The following is a 17,491-nucleotide window of genomic DNA, read 5'->3' as shown; positions in this document are numbered from 1 at the left end:
CTGCCGCTGTGTCCGAGAACCTTCCCAGCATCGCATCCGTCCATTCGCACACACACACGGCAACAATGCCAGCCCAAGAAAACCTCGCAACCGCCTCAAGCGGAGCCAAAGTCTCGCTCGCAACCTCATATCACCCGCAATATCCCGCTCAGAATGTCATTGACGGGTATGTCTCATATCGTTCATCGCAAAACACACATCGAAGAGACATCTAACGCGTGATTATACATCTGCAGGAATAGCAAAACATTCTGGGTGACGACGGGACTGTATCCGCAGGAATTGATTGTCTCGTTGCCTAAGACTGTTAATCTGAAGAGGGTTGCTGTTACGTGTACTAAAGGTATGGATCAAGTGGAGCATGGGAGGATTGGTGATGGGGTTGTTGATATTTTCGGTGGTTTCCAGTGGCACATGTGACGACGGAAGTTTCGACAGCGGAGAAACCGGCGGGGTTTGAGAGGTTAACTGATCAAGGTATGGTCTGTTTGCGACTCGCAATGGACATCCTCAAAGCCTGACTAACGATGAACATGCAACCAGACGTAGAAGACACAGACCAATCCTTCCAAATGATAACCCCCGCATTACCCAAAAGCCAAGTAGCAGCACGGCACATCCGTTTCATATTCACAAAAGGCCACGGCCCGTTCGTGTCGGTGCACAAGGTGGTGATTTACGGCGGGGAGATTGGAAGTCAGACTGACACTGACGAGGGTGCGCCGCTTGTGCTGGCAGCAGATTTTCTGCCATGAGGAGGTGGGAAGTGAATATGCAGAAGTGGTCTATTTCTCGCAATCTACATAGATAGGGGACTGTGATGGTGCAAAGGGATTCTGCTTCTACACCGCGGGTGTGGCAACGCTCTACATGCTACAAACGAAATGTGTACATAGACGTGTTGGATCAAAGTCTATGCGGTGGCATCGAGTTTCGGACCTAGACCCTTCGCCTTTGTCAAGAAGCGGAACAAGAGAATAGTCCAGATGGTGAACTGGTCTTTGGATACGAATAGGATCGCTTGGCACAGGACGGCCTTAATGATTTGGGGTTGAAGCCCCTGGGAGTTGCAAAGCGAGCGTTAGCCGATGTACCAGAGATAAGCCGACTTCGGGTTCTCGGGCACTCACGTTGTACCACCCAGCAAGCCCTTCCCGAACAAGAACCTTCTGCAAGATGTCGATTGAGCTCTTGTAGGTGACAGCCTCTCGCTCCTTCTCACTGAGGTTCTGCACATGCTTTGGTGGCTTCCATTGCATCTTCACCTTGGCCATAATGTATGGGTCTACAAAAATGGACGGAGTCGTTACCATTGACGTTCAAGCCGTGGAATCCACAGATTAGGCCAACAACAGCATCTCAAACTTACAAGTGACAATGGTCGCAAGAGCCTTGGACAACGCGCCGATAATGAATGTTTGACCCGCCGTCAAGCGTCCATTCGGGTTCCCTGACCTTTCCAGATAACTATTCTTCATCTTCTCAAACGACCCGTACGTAATTGCTGGGTTCACACAGAGGACGAGAGACGCCTGCAGACCCCTCCACAATCCACCCGGTCCCTCTTCACGAATGATCCTTTGCATCGTGCCAATGAAGGTGAGCTTTTCCTCCTTTGTTGCCGTCTGCTGTCTGAACATCGGCGTCAGTATAAGGTAGCGATATGTGCTCGAAACTTAAGACGATCCAACGCCTACCTTGTTGTGACCACCGATACTGGCAAAGTAGTGACCTGGCTCAAGGCGCCAGCAACGGCTCCCAATATCAGCTCCATGCCTGTCGAGATGTCTGGAGACACTCTCTTCTGGTATGCCCCTCGAACATAAGAGTAGAAATAGAAGTAGGAAAATGCACTCGCTACTGTTCCGAACAAGCCGGCACCAAGCCCAGCGTAGAGGCCGGCTGGTCCTTCTGTGTTGAGAATCTTCATGAAGGCATCAATGGCAGAATTATAGTGCTGATCCGGGTTCAAGCTTTTCAGTTCCTTGGTCTGAACCTGTAGACGAGTTTTGATCCTTAAAGTAGGAGAGAAAGCAGAAATCAGAGTCTTTCTTCCTGAGTTTCGCCCTCACGAGGCTCTCCAGCAAAGGCGGTAATAACATCCGACAGCACGGGCGTGACAGAACATGACTGGTCGCTGGATTAACCACGACGCCATCCTCCTAAAGACTCGACAGTTCTCCTCGGGTTCGTCTCTCCCCCGGTTCGCCGACAAGCACTCTCCCAACCCTTATCCCTGCACCGGTTTATTCATGTCCACCGATGAAACTCCTTTGACGCAGTGCCCTCCAAAGTTTAGAAAGGAGGCTGCGGTGTCTACACTTACACGTCGAGCGGAAAGACGGCCAAGTTTGCGGATAGAGCACCCAAGGCACCCGCTGTCGCGTTTCCGAAGGGTGTGAGCGACGCCATTTTGTGTTGCTTCTTCCCTTTGAGATTCTGAGTTCCTGGTGCTCTTATTTGGTTGTATTATCGTGGGTTCCCTTGGGATGCGACTGTGCGTAAGTGAGCTGAGCTGGGTGATGCCGTGGGAATGTTTGGCTGAGCCTGATGAGATGTTTGGGGGTTTCAAAGCGTCCTAAATTCGTAATACTAACGGAGAGGATTCTGGATTCACTTCGGATAGAATTGCATGTGCTCACGCGTCTGCTGGTGATCGCCCCCCCTTTGCCCCGGTTCGCCCCGACAAGTCCATGTGCGCGACGTTCGTTTTGGCCCAGGTTCGACAGACCCAGCCCAGGACCCAGCCTTCTTTCGCAGGCTTCCCCCAACGGTACGTAAGGTCGGGAGAGTCTGACGCCGTTGAACGGTTGACGATCTTTGGTCCTTCGCCACTCTATAATGTCGTTTGCAAAAGTCTCACCAACCTTTTCTTAACAGGTCGACCGGTCTTCATGCTCGAGTTCGGAGATATCAGGCAGGTTAGGAGTCCATTGTTGTAGCTGAGTTCGGAGGGGAAGAAGGGTGATGAAGAGAGGAATGTTCGCCTCCCGACTTGGCTTAGATAGAGAGCGAATGCCTGACCTGCTGGGTGTAAACCCGTGCATGACATGCCGTCCCGGTCCCCATCGAAACTGGTGCCCTTCGCCACCGCAAGACTCATCACGACCCGTTTGTACGGTTCTTTCGAACTATTTTGTTACGCCAATTTAGCAGTAAGCAACGATGGCTGGACTGGTGGGCGGGGAAGTAGCAGGACGAGTTAAATCTGTCGGCTCTAGCGAGAGAAGCCAGGATGCAAAGAATGGTATGTACAGTACGCGCCCTGTTCACTTCAGCACACGTAAAGACTCTTACCTCAACTGCCATCTTTGAATATAGCGGGACTGGGCCAGCGATGAATTCATTATTCACTTCGCTGCGGATCAGGATGCATTTGCCCGTATCGTTGAAGCTGGTTCTGAAACGATTCTGTCTGGCTGGCCAGAGATCCTCGAAGCTTTCGTGACGCACACGTATGACGGGGCATCCTTGGAAGTGATCAAGACTGGGAATGCAACTGATAATCCGGAGCCTTGGCCTCTCATGGAGACCTGCAAGGTGGCGAAAGTGTCAATTGATGACCCGAGAACGAAACTCCGAGGCCGAGACAAAGTCGTAGCGATAAGAGCCGTGAAGAAGAACGAAATCATCGGAGTGGTGGAGGGAAGAACACAGTTCGACAAAGAGTTTAGAGAGCTTTGTGGATGAAGCACAACGCCCGTACCGCATAGGCCACTTGAGAGTGGATACCGTCGAGGCGAAAGGGTCATTCAACTGGGTCTCCGAGCTGAATGACTACAGAAACGATGTTTCCAACGCACTGGAAGATTTGAACCCAGACAACAATGTAGCACTGGTGGAAGCGGTGATTCATGGGTGGCCGTACATATTTGTCAAAGCCACCGCGCAGATCGAGACAGGAGATGAACTACTCCTCGATTATGGCGCAGATTACTGGGAGAGTCTGTGCAAAATTAATGTTGATGATGACCAGGTGAACGGATTGGTGGATGAAGCTGTGAAACCATTCGCGGAGACTATTTTCGGCATTGCAATGGCACTGCGTCGCCTCAGCGCTCGACAGGCCGAACTCGGGGAACTTATCACGAACAAGGAGAAGGATGAGATACGGCGAGATCTGACGGGAATCCGAGAGGTTATAAGCCCGCTGATGAACGCAAGGAGTATCAGTGAGGGGCTGAAAAGCGTTGCAAATACCGCGGAAGGGCGTAGGGAGTGGATTGCGAAGATGACACAAGCGGCGGAACCTCTGGAGGATCACGCTGCTCCCGTTAATCATGTCTCAGCGCCATCGAACGCTGATGAGGTTGGCGATTCGTCTGCAGCGACGGCCCTTCAGTTGTTGGAAGCTGGTAGCTCTGCTCACAATCCCCCATCAGTAATACCACCAGCGGGGTCTGCTGATGATGCAAATTCGCTGGCGGAGACAACAGGAGGTGTGGAGAATCCGCCTGCCAAGTCGGCACCTTCGCCACTGCACAACGGTTCCGTTCTCGTCCAAAGTGTACCGTCCAAGCGATCTGCAAAACTTGTCAGCCCGCCTATAGGTCCACCGCCGCCGGAGAAACGCACCTCTCGCCTTGTAGATTGTCCCGCCTCGCCGCCATCCAGCATTGCAGAAAGTGGGCATCGGCCGCCTGCAAAGAGCGCAGCCCCGCCGTCTCAGATTGATACTGTGCAGACAATGTCGCCTACTGTGTCTATGGTCGAAGAGGGAGATGCCCTCTCAGCGTCACCACCAATCGACAGAGAGGCGGTCCCGCGACAGAACGGTGGCGTTCAAGTTATAGATCTGACAACATTACTGACAGAAGACACTGAACGTGCGAACCCGCCTGAAAACACTGCTCCGCTGCCGCCGAAAGGTAGCGCTTCCCTTGATGATGTCTCAAACTTGGGACCTGCAGGAGATCTTCAGACTGGGCTCGTCCCCTCATTACCCCATTGCCGTCAAGCACCCAATGGACTTCGGAACCATCGCGACGAAGCTGGCTGGGGATTTCTTCCGCCGTAAGCTAAGCGAGCATATCTCCTTCTGTCGATGCTGCGACGCCTTCGTTCTGGATGGCCGATGCGACAGATGCAGTGCTCAAGTGCGACGATCGCAGAGATCTACAATGAACCTGCATCAAATCATACTTCGATACACTCCACCGAAAGCAGGGGACACCGTCCTCGCATGTTGGCAGGGGAATAACGTGTTCTACGAAGCAAAAGTGATCCGCAACACACCTAAAACTTACCGCGTCAAGTTCCTCGACGTGGAAGAGCCCGCCGAAGTGTCGGTTTCAGGCCTTGTCATCTTTCCCGATCCCGTGGAATTTGTTTCCATCCCAGCACCCAATTCAAAATGCCTCGCGCGGATGCCACGGTCGATCTACGAGCACGACAACAGCGGCCAGTTCTTGCCAGCAACTATTACTGGTTCCACTGTTAGCTCCGTCGATGTGCGCTTCTCGTTTGGCGTCAACACTGGCGTACCTGTGGAGAGAAAGATTGCGCGCGAGAATGTCGTGCTAATAGATCAGGAATACCACGACAAGGTGGTTAAGAATATGCGGATCGCGCGGGAGAAGGCGAATAAGGGGATGCCGGCTAAGAAAAGCCGAAATGCACGGGAAGATGGATTGGATACAAGGGAATTGCGAAACAACCAAGAAGGAAGCGAGCGTTCGCGTTCGAAGCACCGCCCAATCGACAAAGATCCGAGACCTACCTCGTCGCATTCACAACGATCGACCCCCAGCGAGCCGAGACGGGGGCAACTAGATTCCTGGCGACCAATAGATTTAAGGAGTCCACCGCCGACATCGAGTTGGCAGCCAATTCAGCCTCGTCGAATCTCACTGGATCTGGAGTCACCGACCGTCAGAGCGCCGAGGCGACCGCAGGCGTCGGGTTCGCGACCAATTGGATCGGGGCCATCTGAAGGCGCTGTGCAGATTAAACCTAATGAAGAGCACACCGAGGGAGGGAAGGCTTCCGGTTAGGGATGCTTGGGGCCTCGAGCGCGAAAGCGAATAGCAAATGGTGGCAAACAATGGCGCAGGCCTGGCTTGTTCGATATGGGCGAGTGTATATGCAGCGTTACTCTGTGCTTGATCCATTTCCGCGTTTTTGGGTGGTTTAGCATAGCTTCGTTCGATATATTTATACCAGTACGTCTGGTCATTCTAGTCAACATTGAATTCGATCTGATGGTCCATTATTTTGGCAGTCTGTCTACGACGCCGGGGTCCTCAATGGTACGCTATAAAGATATGCAATCAAAAACAACAGGAAGTGCACCTCCAAAAAGCAACAAAGGCCAAGCGGGGGTCATACTCAAAGGCCCCTCGAAGAGACAGCCCCGCAGTTCTGCTTCACGAATTATTGGCATTCCATATACTGCTAGACTTGCTTTGCCCGGGTCCGCGGAGGCTTCGGCTTCGTTGTGGCTTCAGGCACGGATGTTGGCTCCTCTGCTTTGCCTTCCATCAAGCTTAGGACTTCTGGGTTTGCTGAGCCTTCTGCTTTGCCTGACCGGCGCGGCTGCCCGAATGGTAGCTGCTTCCTCATCTTGTGCGGGCTTAGCCCTTTTGGGTGCAACCTTCTTGGCTTTCGGGTCGGTGGATGCAATAGACTCTTCGATGTTTGCTTCGCCGTCTGCTTCCGATGCGGGCGTTTTCGCCGTGCCACGCTTCCGTTTCGCGGGACCAGTCTTGGTTTCCGGAGTCTCTGCCCCGACCGTTTTCGCCTTCGTAGCCACCTTTCTTCGCTTCGGGGCTGCTTTAGCAACTTCGGCCTGCTCCTCCTCATCCAATTCGATCTTCTCCGTGTACACCACTTTCTTTACAGTGCGTCCACCCCGAGTTTGCGTCGGTCCCTCCTCAACCTCCGTCTTCTCCTCAATCACGAGATCCTTGACTTTCTTCCGTGGGTTGCGTACAGGTTTAATTGTCCTTTCTTCCTCGTCTACATCATCCTCCTCTTCCTCCGTGACCCGAACTCTCTTCTTGATCGAGGCCTTCCGCTTCTTCGGCGGCGATTTGGGCTTCGCGATTTCGTTTCCGCCTTCATCCACCTCTACCTTCAGATCAACCTCCAACGTGATTTTCGCGTTCGCCCTTTTGGCCAGCTTCGCGAGCTCCGCTTGCCGTTCGAGAGAGATCGGGTATTCGTCAGCGACGGGTTGGAGGCCATATTGACGGAACAGCTGAAGAACCGCTTGCTCTTTGTCTTTCGCCTCGATCATTAGGTCAACGTTATCTTGACAAGGAGGCAACCGCTCGATACGAGCTGAATGTGCTCTTCTTTCCTGCATGGTCTCCGCACCTGGACGACCCTCGGAATGATGCTGCTTCGGTTTTATCCCGCGACGGTGCCATATCGCGTCGATGCGGGGGAGGTAGTGGGTGGACGGATGCTCGGATGGGTTGATGGCAGCATGGTGCCAGTCCAGCACCAGTGGGATGTCAAGGTCTTCGCAGATGGGTAGCAAATCCTCGACCGAGTAGCACATCTCGTCATTCTCGAGAACGATGCGCTTCTGGATGTCTTCTGGAACCAGCTTCCATCGTTCTCGGAACCGGAGGAGCGTTGCTGCTTTGTCCCCGTAGACGCCTCCCCCGTGTATGATCATCACGCTCTCCTTCCCTAATCCTATGATGTCCAGCATATCGCAATGATACCGCAGCTCTAGAAGGGCGTTCTCGAACACGATTTCTCGCGGAGACGCCAATTGACAATATTGCCCTGGATGACAAGTTAGACGATGGCCTTTCGCCTTCGCATATGCTCCGACCTCCTCTAACACCTCGACCAATCCTGGAACATCATAAATGCTGTATCCGACCTCCGGATGGCTTGCGAACGGCATCATCTCCGAACTCAGCCGCATAAACTTTATGCTGTTAGCGTCGTTCCATTTGAGCATCGGCAAAATGTTCTTTGCGTTGGCTAGACATAATGCGTTGAGGTAGTCTTGTCCCTTCTCTTTCGCGGTGGCTAAACGGCAGGTACGAGAGCAGAAGATGGCTGGATTCTGAGCTCGGAGAACGGTGTTCAGACAGGCGTATCCAAGTCGCCCGTGGTATGTTGTCGTCAGGTTAGACATCGACCTCTTAGGAAGCGCAACGGCGCCTTCGGCAGATAAAGTTGCCATCGCTGTTCTTCGAAGGGTTTTCTTAATGGTTTGTTGAAAGATTCGCATGAGGATGCAAAGAAGATATTTACCAAAAACGGCGGTATTTCCAAGAGACGGAAGTTCTTGATGCTTCTCCCTTTTGAAGGATTAAATCCCCAGGGGAAAAAAGTTGCTATGCGTTGCTTTCTGCGAACGGGTAAAAACTTGGATGTATGCGGAAAATGTTGGAATGGAAATTGTGTCAATTGTGTCAATTGTGATGTCAGAATTTCGGGACTAAAGTTCACTGCCGAGGCGCGTGAGGTCATGCGAACGGGAAGCAATTTAAAAGTGCGCGAATGATGCTTACATAAGCGGCGAACTGGACGAAATAGTTTGCTTGCAATTGGATTAGGACCAAGGCGAAAGGCCTCAAAGTCTCACAAACAAGAACTCCGGTGTAGACGGGTATCTCTGGGACGAATAAGAGCCTTTTCCCTGTACAGGAGCAGATACTGCGTACCTTGGAAGGGTGACTGTGTCCGCCATGGGTGACAGTACGGTGAAGGAATTGAATACGACCGAAGGGTTAAACCGTTTTCGGGTGAGTGCTAGCAATGCTACGGTGTGTCGTGCTCACTATTAACAAGCTGTATTGCATTGCTTTTTTAGTTCCAAACTTTCCGGGAGAAAGTGCAGGCTGTGAATATCGACGTAGCGCACAAAGTACTAAAATCGCATGACGTTCTCACGGTATGTTAAACCTGCCATTGTGTTCCAGCCACCAGTTACTTTAGACCATAGTCACTCACTGCAGAAGCCACCCTAGGATGAGGAAGGGTCGTACTTCATCGAAGGGATCAATAAATGGCAGGAGCTCAACTGCACTGGGCATTTTGCCCTCTTTCTGAGGGATGTGCGACCGTACGCCTTGTCGCTCGTCCAATTACTGTACCATAAAAATGCAGTTGTGAAAGTAATGCTGAAGCACTTGAAAGAGCCTGGTAGCTTGGCTTTGGAACCTTTACTTGAGTAAGTCATTTGTCCGTATCCGATTTACTACGCGCTGCAAGCTGACTAGCCCGTGCTCCACAGTCTGGTAGCCGCACTAGCACGCGACATTCAGGATGAGTTTTACGAATGCTTCCAAGATACCCTGGAGGTCCTGATTGAGCTGGCGAATCATGTCGACCTGAAAGTCTTGGAGGCTGTTTTCAGCTGCATGGCGTATCTGTTTAAGTACCTTGGAAAGCAGCTACTGGATGATATTATACTCACATTCGATCGGCTGTGTCCATTACTGGGACATGGCAAAGAGCATATCCGACGCTTTGCCGCAGAGGCATTTGGCCCGTTCTTGCGAAAGGTTCCGAGCGCTTCAAGTGAGTCGGTTCACACACACATTTTGGAGAAAGTCAACACCTCGACGAACGAGAATCTGGTGGAAGCAGTCGGAGTTGTGTACTTCCAAGCGATCCAGCAAGTGAAGGGAAACATACACTCCCGTGCTCCGCAAGTGCTGAAGTGGCTTTTGGTGCTTGGAATCGGTGGAAAGGCGGAGGCGAAGACGGGTGGAGAGAAAGTGATCGACAGTCTGGTTTTCCAGATGTGCGGACACAGCACAGCAGATAAATTGCAGCCTATGTGGGAAGTACTGATGGCGGAGATCAGCTCGGAGCTCCAAAAGGCTTCCGCGGAGCCATCAGTCGGGCGGCTGTGGAGGTTGCAGAAGCTCTTCAAGATTGCGCGCATGTGGCTGCGTTTCAGGAGGGGTGTTCGGGTGCACGATAGGCAGGCGCTCTTCACACTTTTGGAGGAAGCTGTCCCATCGCTCGCACAAGCGTCGGAGTCCTCCACGTCATTCATTGATTCCATTACCGGAGTTTATGTCGAACTGATTGCCGCCCTGTTGGTGTGCTCGCCAAGCACCGAAGTATACTTGCGAGGGAAGTCACTTCTGGACAAAGTCTGTGTCGCTGACGGCTTCGTTCTGCCTTTCCTACTCCTCTGTGAATCACTTCGGCTGCAGCGTTGGGAACACTTCCCACAACTCATGTTGCCATCCCTCATTGGGTACATGCAGAAGCACTGGTCGAGCAACCCCAATGCATTCCTGTTGTTTATGGCGCGATTTTTCGAGGAAAGCTTCGAGGAAATGCTTCTACGGATACCCCATTCGCTCAAAACGAAGGACAACCTGCTGAAGATAGCGGGACAATCGGCGAACTCGCAGGGTAGCTCGACAATGGCACGAAACTGGCTATCCACGCTTGTGCCGTGGGAAGCCCTCCTTGCTCATGACGAAACGGAAGAGATGAAGCTTGGGACGATGGGGTGCGTGTGCAGCTGTGTCTCTCGGATCGCACTGCCGTTCGACTTGGTATACCAAGCGTTGTATACCGTCATTGAGTCGTACAGCCAGGCGTTGAGTCAAAGCGGGGTGGACAGAATAGTGGGACAGCAACGACACTCTTATCTCACTTTAGTTGGATCGGCGTTGAGTGCGTTATCCAAATGCGCCACGAGGTCAAACGACGTAGGACAATTCGAGGATCTCAGCCAAATCGTCCGCAATGTTTTGATTTCGGAGTCCCATCGCAATGCGGTCCTCTTACATGGCATCGCCGAATATCTTGCCTGCCTTCGGTCGCACTGCAAAACTCACAAAGGCCTTGCCTCCGAGCATCTGGAAGGAGTGGTTGCCTTGATCGGGGACAACGTAGGAGATCTGGATGCGCAAGTCCGTCGAGAGACTTTGCGCATCATATGCTCCTTCCAGCAACACAACCTGAAACCGGTCAAAGACACGATCTTCACAGGGTCGTGTCCAGTTTACAACCTATGCTTGGATTTGGAGGATATTCCAGATTCGGTGAACACCCTGCGGCAGAAAACTGTGATATTCCGCAAGATTGACTCGCTTGTTCGGTCGCATACAATACCCGTCGGTTACCTTCCACGACTCACTCGGTACTTGATGGCGCTTCTGAGCGTGCCATTTACGCCTTTGTGGACTGAGGCCATCAAGACCCTGCAGGTCATTGCGCAAGTTGACCTGGGTGCTTTCTGGCCTGTGTTCAAGGATTACTTGTTGCGGTCGAGCAACGGGACTCTGGGTACCACTCCGGAGGTCAACCAGGGAGACGACGAGCATCCTGAAGGGGATTTGGCCCAGGCTCTTGAGGCCGAGGAGAAAATAGTTGGGTCGGAGGAGTCGGCAGCCGATGTCAAAGATATTCCTGCTGCGAGGGTTGTTTTCGGCAATGTCAACAAGGCTATTCAGGAGCGGTCAACGCAAGCGGGGGCGGCGGGTGGTTCTCAAATCGACGCCAATAGGTTCCATTCTCAGCTTCTTCGAATCCTGGGAGACCTGCCACATATCGTGGAACAGTACTCTGGCGACATCGTTCCCCTCTTCTTTGATCTGTTCCAGAACTTGGAAACTGTTGACGTGACGGCGGCAAACGTGCGTGCGGAAATCAAGGAAGGAAGAAGGTCAAAGGTGAAAGATTTCCTTTCCATATTCGCAAAGGTCCATCGACCGGAGCGCCTGCAACGATCCGCAGCTCTGCAGCAGATCTACTTGGAATTGCTATGCAATGGAGATGACAAGCTGCAGCAACTATCCCTTGACTGCCTCATCGCCTATAAGATTGCTGGCATGGACTTCGTCGCTGAGCACTTCAAAGCGCTTTGCCAGGACGACACTTTCCGCGATAGGCTTTCCACGTTAAACATCGAAGATATGCGCGCGAATGTCACGTCGAACAATATTCAGCCGCTATTGGATATCGTCGCTCGGATTCTATATGGAAAGCTCATCAGCAGACGTGGGCGGACCACTGCCGCCGGTCTGAAGGCCCGTCGAGTGGCCATTTTCGCGTTCTTCACCAGTGCAGATTCCTCCATGCTGGAGAACCTAGTGAACTTGATGATTCAGCCATTTGCGTTGATCAACGAGCAGCCGGATTTCGACGCAGATGGGAATTTCTACCTCAATGAGTCGCTCGACCCTCACTTGTCCATCAAGAGACAGCTCGGATTCTTGCACGTGCTTGAGGATGCTATCAAGCAACTCAGAACGCTGCTGCAACCCTTCTTACCGAAATTGGTCAAAGCAGTGCTGTATGTACTGCACTATGCGGAACAGAGGTTGTCAACCGCGTCGACAGCCATGGATAAGGTTGTAGACGATGGAGCATCGTTTGAGACCTTTCTGGAAAAGCAGTCGAAGGAGGCTCGAATGCTGAGCATACGACGTCTCAAGGAGATTTTCGACTTGGGCTTGGATTTCGATTTCGACGCTTACTTGCCTACCATCTTCCGGCTCAGCATTACCGATCGCTTGCCTCGATTTGCCACCGAGAACTCCCAGTCGCCGAGTTCGCTGATGGAGTTGTTCGTCACATGGTCGCAGAACCCCCGCTACGCGCCATATCTCGTGAAAGAAGCTCCCGATTTGATCCCCAAAGTTGTAGCGGTGATTTCGTCCAAGAAAGTCAGGCCACCGGTGATAGCAGCTGTGCTAACGATGACGGAAGGCTTGCTGGACCTTTGCGATGCTAGTATGCAAGAGGATGGCGAGGCCTTTTTCGAAACACTACTGCGTCCATACGTCGATTCCATACTAACGAACCTGAATGCCGTCATCTCGATTTCTGTCGAGACGAAGAAAGTGGTCTTCATTGGAAACTCGATCCCAGCTCGCGTCATTCGTATCTTGGCCAGATTGTCCGAACATGTCTCGGACGGTGAACAAGCTGAGCAGCTGTTGAGCATGCTCCTGCCGTACGCCAAACGCCCTCCGAAAGCGGTACCGGAATCGGTGAAAGTCGAGATCCTGAGAATTTTCAGCAACTTCGTTCCGATGTTGCCAGGGCTCAAAGGACAGTCGCCTGTCGACACACCGTACTTTTCGTTAGTAGCACACCTATTCGGAACTCTTGAAACGCGGGAAGCGCGGGCTGAACTGGTTAGCATAACGAAGAGACTTGCGCAACTGGACTCGTCCATCACCGTTGTGGCGGATCTCGCTGAAGCTCTGAACGCCTATTCCACTACCCGTTTGGACGAGCCGGACTTCGACAAGCGGTTCGGTGCATTCACCACACTTAACCAGGAGCTCTACCAAACGCTGACCGCAACACAATGGTTACCCGTCTTGCATAACCTACTGTTCTACGTGCAGGAGCGTGAGGACTTTGCCATCCGGACTAGTGCGTCACACAGCGTCACTGTGTTTATCCGTCGCGCCAGTGGATCCGATCTTCAAGACCGACAACAGAAGCTTCCTCTCGATGAGTTCTTGAACATGATCGTTCACGTCTTGTTCCCAGCCATCAAGCGCGGTATGAATCACACATCGATCGCCGTTCGCCAGGAGTTCATCAATATCCTCGGCCAGCTTGTTGTCACCTTTCCGGACATGTCGCTTGTTTCCGACATGACGGGTCTTCTTGCCGATGGGGACGACGAGGCGTCTTTTTTTGGGAACATCTTGCACTTGCAGATTCACAGACGTATGCGCGCTATGAAACGTCTCGCTCAAGAATGTCTGGAAGGCGAGCTGGGCGCTACTAGTACCGCCAATATCTTCATCCCGCTAGTCGCACACTTCATCTTCGAGTCAGATCGGTCACAAGATCACAATCTGATCAATGAGGCGATTGCAACCATTGCTGCCTGTTCAAGGGTGTTGAAGTGGGGACAGTACTGGGCGCTTTTGAAGCGATTTCTGAACGCCCTCCCAAGGCGCCCTGAATTGGAGAAGGCGCTGAACAGGTTGATCATTCAGTTGTTGGACGCTTTCCATTTCTCCGTTGCGGACGAAAACGATGTGCCAATGGAGATTGATGGTGAGGTGACCGCGGATGTCGTCGTTGAGCCGATGGATGTGGATATACCGCTGGACGAGTCGACTCTCCCGGAAGACGAGGCAGACGCGGCAGACGAAGCTGAGGAGCTGAACGCGGAGGACGCCCCAAGCGCTGGTGTCACATCGGCCACGAAAGTACGAGATGTTGTGCTACGAAAGGTACTTCCTACCTTGCAAGCGTACATCGAGAAGGACGACAACGATAGCCTCCCGACCCGTGTGCCCCTTGCCGTTGCGGTCGCTTCTTTATTGAAGCGTCTCTCCGAGAAGACACGTCAAGCTCCGCTAGCAAAGCTGATCACCACCTTGTGTAACTTTTTGCGACTGCGTGGACAAGAAGCTAGAGACACGACCCGAGATACTTTGGTGAAAATCACCTGCTCACTCGGCCCCGCATACCTTCCCTTTGTGCTAAAGGAGTTGGAAGGCGCCCTCACCCGTGGATACCAGTTACACGTGCTCGGATACACCATTCACTCGATCCTGTTGGAGTTCGTGAAGATCGTGCAACCGGGCGAAATCGACATTTGCGTAGAAGATCTGGTCCGTATGTGCACCGCCGATGTCTTCGGTGAGGCAGGCGCAGAAAGGGAGGTTCAGGAGCTTCGCGGGAAAATGCGAGAAATCAAGACTACGAAGTCTTTCGACTCTTTCGAACTTATCAGCAAAGTCGTCGGGTTTGACAAGACGATCAAGATGCTCACACCGTTGAAGGGCTTCATGATCGAAACCACGAACGCTCAGGTCATGAGGAAAGTCGACGACATTCTGAAGAGGATTGCGCTTGGAATCAACAACAACACCGCAGTACGACCTGATGATCTGATGATTTTCGTGCACGACCTTCTCACCGAGAACTTCCCATTGTCACAACCGGCATCTGCGCCGGCGAAAGAACGATCTGTTCAAGAGAAGAACTTCATGGTTAATCTGAAGCGGCCGAGTACTCAAGCGCAGGAGACACTGAAAACCTTCCAAGCGAACGCTTTCAGATTCATTCACTTTGGTCTATCGTTACTGCTGAATGCTTTGAAATCGGAGAGAATCAGCCTGCGCAACACCCAGCATTTGTCGATGCTTGATCCGTTAGTGCCACTCCTTGGACGCGGATTATACTCGAAGCACACGTCGGCAACCGTTGCTTCCTTGCGAATTTTCACGATGATCGGAAACTCGCCACTACCCAAGTTGAAGGAGAGCATGCCCGTTGTAGTCAGACGTCTTTTCGACATCCTCACCAAGAAGCATGCGACCAGTGAGGAGCTGACGCAAGCAACGTTCCGACTGCTCACGACGATCATCCGTGACTGCAAATATGTGACCATCAGTGAACAACAGCTCGTAGCAGCCGCCAGCATTGTTCGTCCCGATCTCGAAAACCAGGAAACCGATCGCCAAGGAACAGCCTTCTCGCTCATCCGCGCCATTCTGAGCAGGAAGATTGTCGTCAAGGAGATGTACGAAGTTATGGACGTCGTCTCGAAGACCATGATCACGAGTCAGAGCTCACAGATTCGAGAATTGTGTCGACATGCGTATATCCAGTTCTTGCTCGACTACCCGCATGGGCCTGGAAGGCTGAAGAAGCAAATCACCTACCTCGTCAAAAATCTGTCGTATGAGCATGAGACCGGTCGACAATCTGTGTTGGCGGTTTTCGACAGCCTCACGGACAAACTCAGCGATGATGCCTTGAATGAGTTTGCGGAGCTATTCTTTCTATCGTTAGTCATGTGTTTAGTCAACGACGCATCATCGAAGTGTCGTGAGCACTCCGGCACGCTCATCAAGAAGCTTCTAACACGGCTGGACTCGAATCGTGCGTCAAAGATTCTGCAGCTTGTCGACACCTGGTTCGGACAGGGACAGCAACTGCAAATGCAACGGACCGCAGCTCAAGTCGCTGGTCTTGTTCTTGAAGCTGTTGGTGAACGGGAGAAGAAGTGGATCCCGACCTTGAATCGTCAGCTCGAGTCAGTTTTGGGTGCAGTTGTTGACAGGTTTGAGGAGGCCGCCTACATCGATGAAGAGATGGAAGACGACGGTGACGCATCTTGGGAACTCGCATACTACTCCCTCAAGACATTCTCCAAAGTCGTTAGCGTTTCGAATGCATTCAAGCATTCTCCTACGACAACAGAGATCTGGAAATACGTGCGGGCACTCCTGCTGTACCCACACCAATGGGTCCGAGCTGTCTGCAGTCGGTTGCTGGGAATGCTTTTCGAGACGATCAACGCGGAGACCGGAGCTGTCGTAACGACGGAGATGGGCAAAACAGTACAGCGGCACTTTTTGCTCGCTGACACACCGACGATGGTGTCGCTTGTTAACAACGTATCGGCGCAGCTCGAGTCCGCCGTTCTGACCGCAGATGCAGCGAAGCAAGTCGTGAAAAACTTGTTCTTCATCGGCAAGTGCATGCTGCATATGGATCTTCAACGGGAGGCCAATGGAGAGCCAATCCTCAATGGGATTTCAGAGGATGCGGTAGAGGACGATGAAGACGAACCGGAGGAAGAGGTTGAGGAAGATGGCGACGACACTCCGCAGAAAGACAAGAGCAAGGCGCCAAAGTCACCATTGCTTTCCCTTTGTCGACGCCTGTCTTACCTTGCTCGAACCGACGCTGCTAAGAAGCGAGGGCCGTTGTTGGTAAGATACATCTTCACCGCTGTAATTTCATCTCAAACGAGAGTGCCTGATGTCTTGCGTCAATTTGCAGAGGCAAAGTGTTTTCCAATGGTTTGCAGCCATGATACAGTACATACCAAAAGATCACATCAGGACTTACTTACCACCAATTATGGCCGCCTTATATCATACTTCAAAAGATGACACTTCTAGAGGAGCCCAAGCAGGTGCGTTCACCCGAATGATCTGATGCATTTTTATGATGATCCGCGAAAGCTCACATTACCATCCCTTCCTTATCATTGCAGATCAGCTTCGTCTCCTCGCTTCTGAAGTTCTTGAGCTTCTCCAGAAGCACATTGGCACAGAAGCTTACGTTACGCTTTACAGTGCTACCGAGCAACGGGTGCAACGGCTCCGCCAGGAGCGTCGCGCTCAGAGGTCCATTCAGGCAGTCCTTGACCCTGAAGCAAGGGCAAAGCGACGAAATCAGAAAAATGAGATCAAGAAGAGGGGAAGGAAGAGGAAGGCTGAGGAGTTTGCGAAGGGGAAGATGAAGCAGACCGTTGCTAAGCGCATCAAGCGATAGTAGATCGGGGCCACCTAGAGAGCCGAGGCAGTATTGCACAAGTATCGATACAAGCATCATCAGTTCATTTATCATATTGCACATAAGTTATTCTGCATAGTACATGAGTTTTGTTTTCTGAATCATGCGAAGGATCATCCACTTGAGGGACGGGGTCACATGACCAGCATGAGTCATTCCCGTCAGAAATCGCAACTTCGATCGAGCGGACTTTTGTGGACTTCGCCGGTTTTATGAAGTCGACGGCTTGCGCTTTACAAGGTCGATGAGAGCACTTTTGTTCGGC

General features: G+C 52.1%; 5 protein-coding genes across 5 annotated transcripts; 3 read left to right on the top strand and 2 right to left on the bottom strand.

Annotated features, from left to right (window-relative positions):
- Window positions 1–65: 65 nt before the first annotated feature.
- Window positions 66–755, top strand: EV422DRAFT_567669 (galactose-binding domain-like protein; the record flags this gene model as incomplete). The annotated part of the gene is made up of 4 exons (XM_053072567.1): window positions 66–166; window positions 237–343; window positions 409–477; window positions 544–755. The coding sequence occupies 4 exons, from the start codon at window positions 66–68 to the stop codon at window positions 753–755; spliced, it is 489 nt and encodes a 162-aa protein (XP_052925465.1).
- Window positions 756–913: 158 nt separating this feature from the next.
- On the bottom strand, window positions 914–3,052 carry EV422DRAFT_506505 (mitochondrial carrier domain-containing protein; the record flags this gene model as incomplete). The annotated part of the gene is made up of 7 exons (XM_053068565.1): window positions 914–1,060; window positions 1,131–1,285; window positions 1,370–1,632; window positions 1,698–1,996; window positions 2,327–2,495; window positions 2,643–2,836; window positions 2,864–3,052. The coding sequence occupies 7 exons, from the start codon at window positions 3,050–3,052 to the stop codon at window positions 914–916; spliced, it is 1,416 nt and encodes a 471-aa protein (XP_052925464.1).
- A 183-nt stretch (window positions 3,053–3,235) lies between these two features.
- On the top strand, window positions 3,236–5,993 carry EV422DRAFT_506504 (uncharacterized protein; the record flags this gene model as incomplete). The annotated part of the gene is made up of 4 exons (XM_053068564.1): window positions 3,236–3,247; window positions 3,322–3,682; window positions 3,714–5,013; window positions 5,084–5,993. 4 exons carry the CDS (start codon window positions 3,236–3,238, stop codon window positions 5,991–5,993), a joined length of 2,583 nt encoding a protein of 860 aa, XP_052925463.1.
- Window positions 5,994–6,203: 210 nt separating this feature from the next.
- On the bottom strand, window positions 6,204–8,356 carry EV422DRAFT_557447 (UV damage repair endonuclease). Its single transcript, XM_053071918.1, has 2 exons — window positions 8,218–8,356; window positions 6,204–8,153 (listed from the first exon to the last, which is right to left on the bottom strand). The coding sequence occupies exon 2, from the start codon at window positions 8,144–8,146 to the stop codon at window positions 6,443–6,445; it is 1,704 nt and encodes a 567-aa protein (XP_052925462.1). The 5' UTR covers window positions 8,147–8,153; window positions 8,218–8,356; the 3' UTR covers window positions 6,204–6,442.
- A 173-nt stretch (window positions 8,357–8,529) lies between these two features.
- On the top strand, window positions 8,530–17,442 carry EV422DRAFT_587498 (armadillo-type protein). The gene is made up of 6 exons (XM_053073476.1): window positions 8,530–8,711; window positions 8,780–8,860; window positions 8,937–9,139; window positions 9,203–16,637; window positions 16,708–16,843; window positions 16,925–17,442. The coding sequence occupies exons 1-6, from the start codon at window positions 8,655–8,657 to the stop codon at window positions 17,203–17,205; spliced, it is 8,193 nt and encodes a 2,730-aa protein (XP_052925461.1). The 5' UTR covers window positions 8,530–8,654; the 3' UTR covers window positions 17,206–17,442.
- The last annotated feature ends 49 nt before the right edge of the window (window positions 17,443–17,491 follow it).

Source organism: Fimicolochytrium jonesii (genome assembly GCF_025526975.1).
Source record: "Fimicolochytrium jonesii strain JEL569 chromosome Unknown EV422scaffold_12, whole genome shotgun sequence".
In the NCBI taxonomy this organism is placed as follows: Eukaryota; Fungi; Chytridiomycota; class Chytridiomycetes; order Spizellomycetales; family Powellomycetaceae; genus Fimicolochytrium; species Fimicolochytrium jonesii.
The sequence above is the reverse complement of the archived record's forward strand: the minus strand, read 5'-3'. Positions and strand labels throughout refer to the sequence as shown.

Coding starts and splice junctions, on each gene's coding strand:
- EV422DRAFT_557447 (XM_053071918.1), bottom strand. CDS start 8,146: ATGGCAACTTTATCTGCCGAAGGCGCCGTTGCGCTTCCTAAGAGGTCG.
- EV422DRAFT_587498 (XM_053073476.1), top strand. CDS start 8,655: ATGGGTGACAGTACGGTGAAGGAATTGAATACGACCGAAGGGTTAAAC. Junction 8,712..8,779: donor AAGGGTTAAACCGTTTTCGG/GTGAGTGCTAGC, acceptor TTGCTTTTTTAG/TTCCAAACTTTCCGGGAGAA. Junction 9,140..9,202: donor GCTTTGGAACCTTTACTTGA/GTAAGTCATTTG, acceptor CGTGCTCCACAG/TCTGGTAGCCGCACTAGCAC.